Genomic DNA, 10,448 nt, shown 5'->3' with positions numbered 1-10,448 from the left:
ATATAGAACTTTTAAGATGATGAATAAAGTGAGATGTTTACTGCTTGTTATTTTACATAATAGATTAAGGAAATTGTAATGAACATTGAACAGCATGATTTGTCATTTATAGACAATTTAAGGGTAATTTAATCCAAGATATGGAAAATGGAGAGGGAACATAGAATATATCTACAATGGGAAATTACTGAGATTCACAAACTGGGGACACTTAAGGATGTATAATTATATAAAGGTAATGATGAGAATAGCTGGGAATTGTAACTAGGTCTATATCTCGACCAAAATTAGGCGGGGGGGGGGAGGGTGGATTAAAAGTACAATGATTATATATCTATACTTTTTTGTTCTATTTTGTTTTTTTAAGAAAGAATGTTAAAACTAAATATGTATATCAAAAAGGAATTATAATATCAGCAACATAAAATGGTGCTTCCTCAGAAACTGAAATACACCAAGTAAATGAAATTAAGAGTGAGAAGAAAAGGAGAGAGGCAAGGGGAGAAGAGAGTAATAGGAGAGAGGACAAGGAGGGGGGAAGAGGAGAAGTGGAAAGGGGGGAGAGGAGGAGAGAGGAAGGAGAAGTAGAGTAGGGAAGGATGACAGAGGAAAGAAAGGAAGTAGAGAGGGGGAGGAGAGAGAGGGAGAAGAAAGTGATGGATAAGGACAAATATGATGTATGGAGATCAGAAGAGCTAATAATTGTGTTTTGGGACTTGATGGTAAGATGAATTGATGTAAACATTTAAAAATACAAAACGATGCTGGCTATGCAATAATATACATGTGATTATATGTTATGAAAATGAAAAAAAAATTACCAAGACAATCACAGGCCATTTGCAATGATTAACTTGTAGATTGCACAACTCACAAGTTCTATCCACAGTTGTATAGCATGTATTTTATGCAGAAATTTATATGTACTTGCCTGACATGGGAAGGAATAGCATGTATCTTTGTGAAATGAAAATTAATTAATTGATAGGTTTATGTACGACATAGATTTGTTTGCAATAGGAATGAGTAGCTTGGCGTACTTGGTCTTTTTTCAAACATCATGAACTACTTAGAAAACTCATTATTTACCATATAAGGCCGGGGGGAATTTAGGCAAGAAATTGAACCAAATCATGGGGGATAGATAAGGAACTCAGTCAAACTTTTCCATTTACACCAATATTATTTAAAAGTTTGAAATTCTGCTAGATTATATACTGCAGCGAGTTTTCCCTGCACCATGTGGACTGTGTGGAGCTTACTTAGATGAAGCTTCCTTGTCCTGTCACAAGCTTACTTAGATTTTTAGATACTTAGATGTTGGGAAACCTTTAGACTGCTTTAGACCAGTTACTTAGAATACAGAGTCCAAGGGCCAAAGGAAACAAACAAATAATGCACTATTTTTGCCCTTATATAAACCAAAATGGCATGATATTAGCACAAATTGGGGATAGGAGGAAGCAAGAAAATCCAAAGAGTACGCCAAATACTTAATCCATAAAGGCTATAGCTCAAAGGATAGTTGCCAGTCTTGGGAGAGAAGAAGTAAACATAATACGGAATGATTAAGATATGAAGCAGGATTATTTAATTTTTACATTATCATTTCTGTTTTGATAGCCAAATGCATACATATTTGCTAGTGGAAGATGACAGTCTATTAATGTACTGAAATTATCTTAGTCAATACACATAGTCCTCAACATACAACAGTTCATTTTGTGACCATTAAAAATTATAACAGCACTAAAAAAAGTGACTGATTATTATTTTTCACATTTATAATCTTTGTAGCAGCCCCATAATCATGTGATCAAAATTCAGATCTTTAGCAGCTGGTTCATACTTATTACTGTTGCTGTTTCCCAAGGTTGTGTGATAAACTTTTGCAATATTTTGGCAATCAAAATCAATGGAGAAGCCAGATTTATTGAACAACTGTGTTACTACCTTAGCAGCTGCAGTGATTCACTTACCAATTGTGCCAAGAAAGGTCATAAAATGGGGCAAATCTGACTTAACAAATGTCTCACTTAACAATAGAAAGTTTGGGTTCAATTATAGTAGGAAGTTGAGGACTATCTGTAAATGATTCTGTACAACTATCTAGCATGCTTCCTTATTGTGGCTGAGATAAATTAATAAGGCATGTATCTATTGTACATGAAACAGACTTTATCTTCATCCAGAAACTGTTGAAAAGGGAGATATTAATTAACTACATGGCGAATAATTTCCTGTTTCCCCCCTCTTCCTCTTGTGTGTATTCAGTCAATTCTGGTCCCTCCTGTTCTGTGGGAATGGAACTGAGAATTTTACCAGATAATAAATAATTTATATAAAGCTGAAACTAGATGGCAGAAGTCAGACAGTGGTGCATAATGTGATAGGATAGTTGCAATTTTATCAAAGTGTTCCTGCATGAAATGATTGAGAGTATGTAATCACAATATAAATATAATGTGCACTTAGATCTTTTTTCTATCACTTATTTAATCAGTCATATTCTATTCACTGTAGGAAAGGGATTAATGTCAACATAATCCCAGATTGCAGCTCTGTCTCACCTATAATCATAGTTACTTGTCATAAAAACTTATTTGGAACGGAAAAAATAGACCAATAAATATATAAATTATTAGCAATATTGTGTAGAAATGAAAAAAAATTACATACATTTGCATTATATTCCATGCATATAATATTAAATGTGCTTAAATATAAGAAATATAAATGTATGACATTAAATATGTATTATAAAACTAGGTGAAAATTGACTGGAATAAAGATTATAACTAAGAAAAAAGAATAAAAATGAACAGTACAGAATTAATTCTGAGGCTGTTAAAATTTGTCAGGGTGGAGAAAAACTAGAAACAAATAAGTAAAAAATATTGTGTATGTGGTGTAATCGTTATGTTGTCTGCAAAAGAAAAGAATCATTATAGTGGAGAATGATTCCTATATAGATGATGGATTGATGGATAAATGAATGGGTATTTGGATGGATATAGATAGATAATAGATGTTTTGCGGGAAGTGTTATAAATATATCACTATTTTGTTTTCTTTTGGCTTGTTTATGATGTTCCATACAATGCGTATATTTTAAATGTATATATTCATTATATTTTTATTTAAAATATAAGCATTTAATTTACAATGCATTGGTTTTTGGAACAGTGATCAGATGTTGCTGATGGCATGTCTAAAATTCAGCATGGATTGCTGATTCTTAATTATATACAGATGATTGTTTTGGAAAAATCAAATGATACCGTATTGTCTGTTATTAAGCAATCACATCAAATTTGGAAAAAATGCCTATTAGGACTTTAAGCATATTTCCTTACATTATATTTTTAAAAAGGAAACTGAATTAATTAGTTTAAAAATGCAAGCATAGATCTTTCTGAATTTCTAGTATCTATGTTCAGGAGGTCATATTGAAAAGCAATGTTTACTATTTATGTAAACTATTTGTATATGTTCTCACAAATGTATATTGTTGACAATATGCTGACATTGTAAATTACTCAGAGAGTGCCATAAAGCACTATGGTGTGTACAGCAATAGCACTTAGACTTATATACCTCCTCACAGTGCTTCACAATCCTCTCTAAGTAGTTTAGAGTCAGCATTTTGCCTCCAACAATCTGGGTCCTCATTTTACTAACCTCAGAAGGATGGAAGGCTAAGTTAACCTTGAGTCTTGATGGCACAGTGATTAGAGTGCAGTAGTTCAGGCTACTTCTGCTGACTGCCAGCTGACTGTAATTTGACAGTTAAAATCCCACCAGGTTCAAGGTTGACTCAGTCTTCCATTGTAAAGTACTGTGAAGTGGTATATAAATTTAAGGGCTATTGCTATTGAGCCTTGTGAGATTTGAACTTCCAAATTACAGGCACCCAGCAGTCAGCAGAACTGGTCTGTAGTACTGCATTCTAACCATTGTGCCACCACAACTCATAAATGTCTAACTGCTATTGCAATTGCTATTGCTATCATATAAAAACTGTATTAATTGCTAGATGATGTACATCAGATTATTGTTTACAATACCCCAAAATTTGACAGAAATACCATTAAATATAAATAATTCCTGAGAAGGGATAGAATTTATTCACCTTCTATTAGAAGGGAGGACATGTTCTGACCATTTATTCATTCTCTGCCTAGGGAATGAGAGTTGGGACATAACAGAATAGCAGAAGATTTGGTATTTTAAAGTATTTTGTCTTTACTTCAGAATTCACCTGCATATATTTTACCTAATTAAATAAATGTTTGGATCATGAGCTGCGGTGGCACAGTAGTTAGAGTGCAGTACTGCAGGCTACATTCTGCTGACTGCAGGCTGCCTGCAATTTGGCAGTTCAAATCTCACCAGGCTCAAGGTTGACTTAGCCTTTCATCCTTCTGAGGAGGGGAAAATGAGGACCCAAATTGTTGGGGGCAATACGCTGACTCTGTGCACAGCTTAGATAGGGCTGTACAAGCACTGTGAAGCAGTATATACCATATTTTTCAGAGTATAAGACACACCGGAGTATAAGACACACCAAGGTTTTGAAGAGGGATTTTTTTTAAAAAGTAGGTAGGTAGATAGAGGGAGAGGGGGGGGGGAGAGGCAGAGAAAGAGAGAAATACAGTGGGTAAGTAGGGAGAGAGAGAGTAGGTAGGTTGGTAGGTAGAGGGATAGAGAAAGACAAATACAGTAGATAGATAGAGAGAGAGTAGGTAGGTAGGTAGGTAGGTAGGTAGGTAGGTAGGTAGGTAGGTAGGTAGGTAGGTAAAGGGAGAGAGAGAGAGAGAGAGAGAGAGAGAGAGAGAGAGAGAGAGAGAGAGAGAGAGAGAGAGAGAGAGAGAGAGAGAAATACAGTAGATAGGTAGGTGTTTCTGCTGGCACAGCACTTGATCAATGTAATTCTCATCAATCAGTTAAAGAGCTTTCCAAAGGGGAAAAATTTTTTCCCTCAAAAAGGCATGAATAGCCTTGGGGGGGGGGCTTGCACAATGCTCCCAGGGGGGTGGGGGTGCCAAAAACAAACAAGGCCCATTTTTTTGCAAAAACGGGCCCGGTTTTTGTAAAAAAAAATATTGCATGCATAGCCTTATGGAGGCTTATAGAGTGCTGCGGGGGGAGGCAAGTAAATGGCCCATTTTTTGCTCATTTCTGCCCTCCCCAGCCCCCGGGAGCTCTCTGAAAGCCTCCATAAGGGTATGCATGGCCATTTTGGTGAAGGGGCGGGGCTTTGGGAGGCAAAAATTACTGTATTCGGTGTATAAGACTCCCACAGATTTTCAGCCTCTTTTTTGAGGAAAAAGGGTGTGTCTTATTCTCCAAAAAATAAAGTGAGTCTAAGTCCTATTGCTTTAGCTATTATTGTTTCAACAATTCTTTTAAAAAACTTAAGACCTTCTATTTGAGCCTTTCCTATAATCTTGGCCAAGAAAGCATAAGACATTCAGCATCTTCCCTTCCTTAGTTGTTTAGAAGAGTGTTTAAATAAATCAGTTTAATAATATTCCTTATTTATCTTAAAGGAGAAGATTTGTGTTATTTCCCAGGGCTCTTCTTTCAAAGAAAATTATGCACTGATAATCAAGGCTTCTCAATTAGAATATATTTCTTCGCTGCGATCAAAGCTACTTATGAAAATGGAAGGAATTAATTAAACTTCTGTGACAGAGTTTTTCCTGCTAGGTTTCTCTAACATCTCTCATGTGTAGCTTATTCTGTTTGTTGTCTTTATATCAGCTTATGTGGTAGTTTTAGTGGGAAACACTTGCATACTTGCATGATCAAACTCTGCCCTATACTTCACACTCCCATGTACTACTTTTTGGTGAACCTCTTTCTGTTAGATATTTGTTGCATCACAACAGTTGTTCCCCGGCTTCCGGTTCCGGCGGCTGATGGCAACGGGCAGAGACTGCCCGCCCCGCGCATCCCCGGTGGGCTCCCCACCCCTTGGGGGGCACAGGACGCCCCGGAGAGACGTTCTGCCGAAGGAGCGGGCGGCGGGAGGAATTTAATGGATGAAAAGAAGTCTATATCCTTTAAAGGTTGCTTAATACAGGCTTATTTCTATCTCATCTTCTTGACCACTGAATTGCTACTACTGGCTATAATAACTTTTGATTGCTATGTGGCCATATGTCATCCTCTGCACTATACTGTAATAATGAACTGGAAAGTTTGCAACTATTTAATGACTGGATCATGGCTAGTTGGTATTCTAAATAGCAGTAGCCATATTCTCCCTGTTCTCCATTTGTCATTCTGTGGACCAAGTGCCATCAATCACTTCTTTTGTGAAATACCCCTATTGATTCAGCTATCTTGTGCTGATACAACCGTCAACCAATATCTGATGTTAGTAACTGATCTTTGGGGAGTTGGCTGCTTTCTGCTGTCTCTAGCTTCCTATATTTATATTGTTTCTTCCATTCTGAAAATCCATTCAGTGCAAGGAAAAAAGAAAGCTTTTTCCACGTGTTCTTCCAATGTGATGGTAGTGACATTGTTCTATGATTCAGTAATTTACACCTATTTTAGACTTACTTCCATATATACAGACTCAGACAAAATTGCAGCTATAATATGCACTGTGATCACTCCTGTTCTCAAACCCTTTATCTATACCCTATGGAACAAAGAAGTAAAAGATGCACTAAAGACATTACTGGAACTGAACACAAACTAAATCCATTTGCCTAGCAATTATAGGATTTTAAGGAATTCCTTTTAAGAAAGTCAAACTTTCATAAAAGTTTATTGATGAAATTTCAGATATATAATATTTTATCCAAATATATCAACTTTTCATCCCACAGATGTCAATGAAAGCAAAGCTAACCATCAGAACATGCAAGAATGTAATCTTGTAATATGTTAATAAAATAAAAGGTTAATTAGACATGCCCTTGGTGTTTCTTTGACCTTTTCAAAGCAACTTGAGGACTTCCATCAAACTTCAGTTTATATCCTCTTGTATTCATCTAGAAAAATAAGCATGTATGAGAAATATTTAATTAGATACATGAAAAAATGTACACATAAAGAAATTAAATTTAAAGGCAGACAAATACTGCTTCAGCTTTGAAATTTAAAAGGTTCTATTAACAATGAAGTTCAAATATGAAGGACATTTTATATTTTGAAATGGGACAGTAGAAAATCATATAATAATTTGCACTGCATGTCCCAAGGGAGGAATGAAGAGAGTAATCAAGTACCATATTTTTAACATTCAAATTTACTCTAAGTGTTGTTTTAACCCAAAACTTTTTCACTGCTCTTTTAACTTCCTGATTTCTCAGTGTATAAATTAGTGGGTTCAAAACAGGGGTAATTGCACTATACATAAGAGTCAGTATCATGTCTCGTTGAGATGATGTACCCACTGTAGGAATCATGTAATTAAGCAACACAGGAACATAAAGTAAAGCCACCACAGACAGGTGAGATCCACAAGTGGAGAAAGCTTTCTGCCGCCCACTCTGTGACTGCAATTTGAAGAGGAGGAAAGTAATAATGTAGAGATAGGAGAGGACTGTGATAAGAAAAGGGCCAATTGCAATGCAGCTGGTCACAGTATTGAAAAGCATAAGTTGTGTGCCATCACAAGCCAGTTTTAACAATGGTTTTGTATCACATACAAAATGTTCTATGTGATTTGGTCAACAAAAAGGTAGATGAGCAGTCACTACTACATGCATCAAAGCATGAAGAAAGCTAGTGGACAGAAACAGTTGCCATCAGGATGCAAATCTATTTTCTCATGATGACGGTATAGTGCAAAGGCTTGCACATAACAACATAACAGTCGTAGGCCATGACATCAAGAAGAATGGCTTCGCTGCTGTCCAGGAATAGAACAACAGTTGGATAATGCAGTCATTGAATGAAATTGGCTTTCTGTCAGTTCTGACAGAAAGCCAGAGAACATTTTTGGTACTGTTGTTGAATACTGGAAGATATCAAGGCAGGAAAGATTTATAAGAAAAAATATATAAGTCTGTTCAGTTAAAACCAGTGTGGGATTCAGCCAGTTCGCACCACTTTGGCAGAACTGAAGTTAATTTTCTGAGCAGTTAAGTGAACTAGTTTTTGGAAGAAATCATTAGGGCAGTGAACCAGTTATTAAATTATTTGAATTCCACCACTGGTTAAAAATGCAATACAAATAGCTCCATTCCCAAGTAACATTGCCAAACATAACATAGAAAAGATTGCAGAGAATATTTTCTTAAGTTCCAAAACTTTGCTAAGCCTAATAAGGTACAATTCTGTCACAAATAACAGATAAAAAGAAAAAAATGATGAGGCATAGACATTTTTTAAATATATTAGGACTATTATTTTATTGAAATAACAACATAAGACATTTACAATAGCAAAAAGTAAACAAACACTACTCATGTTTCTCGTTTTAAAGAATTTCATTGGTTTTTAAAATTTATGGGAAAAGGGTAGGTGGATATACAAAAAAATTTTTGGCAGCTCCATCGTGCTAGTGGTAGGAATCTCTCCAATTCTCACAACTTTTATAGAAAGAAAAAAACCCCAAAAGATAAAAGATAAGCAGAAACAGCATCTTATTATACATTGTACCAACCATGTGTTCAATCATCTCTTTTGCAACTTTCTAATATATCAACAATTACAATGATATTCCAGATATATTTATTTTTGTGACCTGAGTCTTTCCATTATTGTTCCCTCCCCTCTGTCCCCAGGTGGAGCCGCAGCCCTTCCCTCCTTCATGTCTTGTGTATTGTCACCTTTTTCACTACTTCTTAAACTTCCGTCCTCTAGGAGGGCACTAAGAATGGGTGGCTACCTTCACACTGTACCAGGAGTCCAGACCAACTCCCCCAGAGGCACCCGCTAAGGAGTGGGAGCGCCCTCAAGCACCTTGGCTTAGGGTGCACATAGACTTCGCTGGCCAGGTTCATGGCCAAACTTTCCTTGTAGTTGCGGACGCGTACTCGAAGTTGTTAGAGGTAGTCCTGATGACGTCCACCACTGCAGAGGTGGTCATCAAGGTGCTACAGAGACTTTTCTCCATGCATGGCCTGCCCGATGTCTTGGTCTCTGACAACAGGCCCCAATTCACGGCCATTCAATTCGAGACCTACTTAGCAAGTCAGGGAATTAGGCATGCCCTGGTTGCTCCATTCCATCTGGCTTCCAATGGTCAGGCAGAGAGAATGGTGTGATCTGCAAAAGAGGCCCTCACTAGGATGGGCCCGGGGGATTGGGAAACACGGGTTGATCACAATTTGTTAATCCAACACATCACGCCAAGTGCCACTACCGGGACAAGCCCTTCCGGGCTTCTCATGGGTCGCCGGCTAAGGTCCCAATTAGAACGGCCACACCCAAACTACTCTGCCACATCGCCCCATGACTCCACAAGCAAAATTCGAAACTTTAGCGTAGGGGACTCAGTATAAGCCCACAACTACGCTGGTGGGACTCTGTGGATCCCTGCCCTGATGATAGGTATCACTGGGTCTCGCTCTTATCTGTTAGAGCTAGAGAATGGTAGAAATTGGAGGAGGCATGTTGAACAACTCTGTGGTCGCCTCTCCCACTCCAATCTCAGATCACCAGATGCAACTCCTGAACAAATCAGCCAAGGCCCTACCCGAAAGGAGCAAGCACTCCCTCCCTCTATAGCCAGCTCAAACCCGAGGGTACCGGGGAATTATCTGAATTTGTTGCAGGCACACAGTGAGCTCCAAACGGGCAGATCCTAGAAGCTCCAGCCGTGGCCTGGGAAAAGTTCCACTAGGTTCCACCGAGCGGAGCTGGAGAGCAGACAGGCCCATCCGACCTGCCCAAAGAACCGGTTCCAAATGAACTGCACAGGTCTGGTAAGACTAAACAAAAATCCACCTACCTGCTTGATTACGTGACTAATAGAAACATCCTAACTAAGAGGGGAGGGGTGTTAGATATTAACTCTGTCTGCTGCAGTGACGTGCAGTCAGGGGAGGCAGGGGAGGCAGAGCCTCAAAGCTCTCATCATGAAAATAAAAAAAAAATACTCCGGGAAGCCGTGAAAGTGGCTGGGAGTGGCACGCGGTTTGGTTTAGCCTCCCTGGACATCTCAGCAGCAGCCCCAAGTGTGCCGATCTCGCCATTTTTTGCATCAGGCAAGCCCGGGATCCTTGCAAGGGGAATGGGACCATGTGTGCAGGAGGCTCCTCAGCTCCAGCCTCAATCAGCGCAGCCACGGTCCCCTTCATGTTGGCTCAGGAAGGAGGGGAATGGGACCATGTGTGCAGGGGAAGGGGATCAAGGCTGTGCTAATCTGAGGCTGTGCGCTGAGGAGCCACCTGCACACATGGTCCCATTCCCCTTGCAAGGATCCCGGGCTCGCCCGATACAAAAAATGCCTAGGTAACATCATCAGTGCTAGAAGGGGG

At 38.6% G+C, this 10,448-nt stretch overlaps 1 protein-coding gene and 1 pseudogene across 2 annotated transcripts; one reads left to right on the top strand and one right to left on the bottom strand.

Annotated features, from left to right (window-relative positions):
* Positions 1-217: 217 nt before the first annotated feature.
* Positions 218-6,715, top strand: LOC309401506 (olfactory receptor 5V1-like; the record flags this gene model as incomplete). Its single annotated transcript, XM_081970567.1, has 2 exons — positions 218-235; positions 5,993-6,715. The coding sequence occupies 2 exons, from the start codon at positions 218-220 to the stop codon at positions 6,713-6,715; spliced, it is 741 nt and encodes a 246-aa protein (XP_081826693.1).
* Positions 6,716-6,923: 208 nt separating this feature from the next.
* Positions 6,924-8,969, bottom strand: LOC309401505 (olfactory receptor 12D1-like; annotated as a pseudogene). Its single transcript has 3 exons — positions 8,929-8,969; positions 7,272-7,873; positions 6,924-7,010 (listed from the first exon to the last, which is right to left on the bottom strand). The product of its transcript is annotated as an olfactory receptor 12D1-like (transcript).
* Positions 8,970-10,448: the final 1,479 nt, after the last annotated feature.

The sequence above is a fragment of the Natrix helvetica genome, assembly GCF_964273705.1.
Source record: "Natrix helvetica genome assembly, chromosome: Z".
NCBI lineage: Eukaryota > Metazoa > Chordata > Lepidosauria > Squamata > Natricidae > Natrix > Natrix helvetica.
The sequence above is the reverse complement of the archived record's forward strand: the minus strand, read 5'-3'. Positions and strand labels throughout refer to the sequence as shown.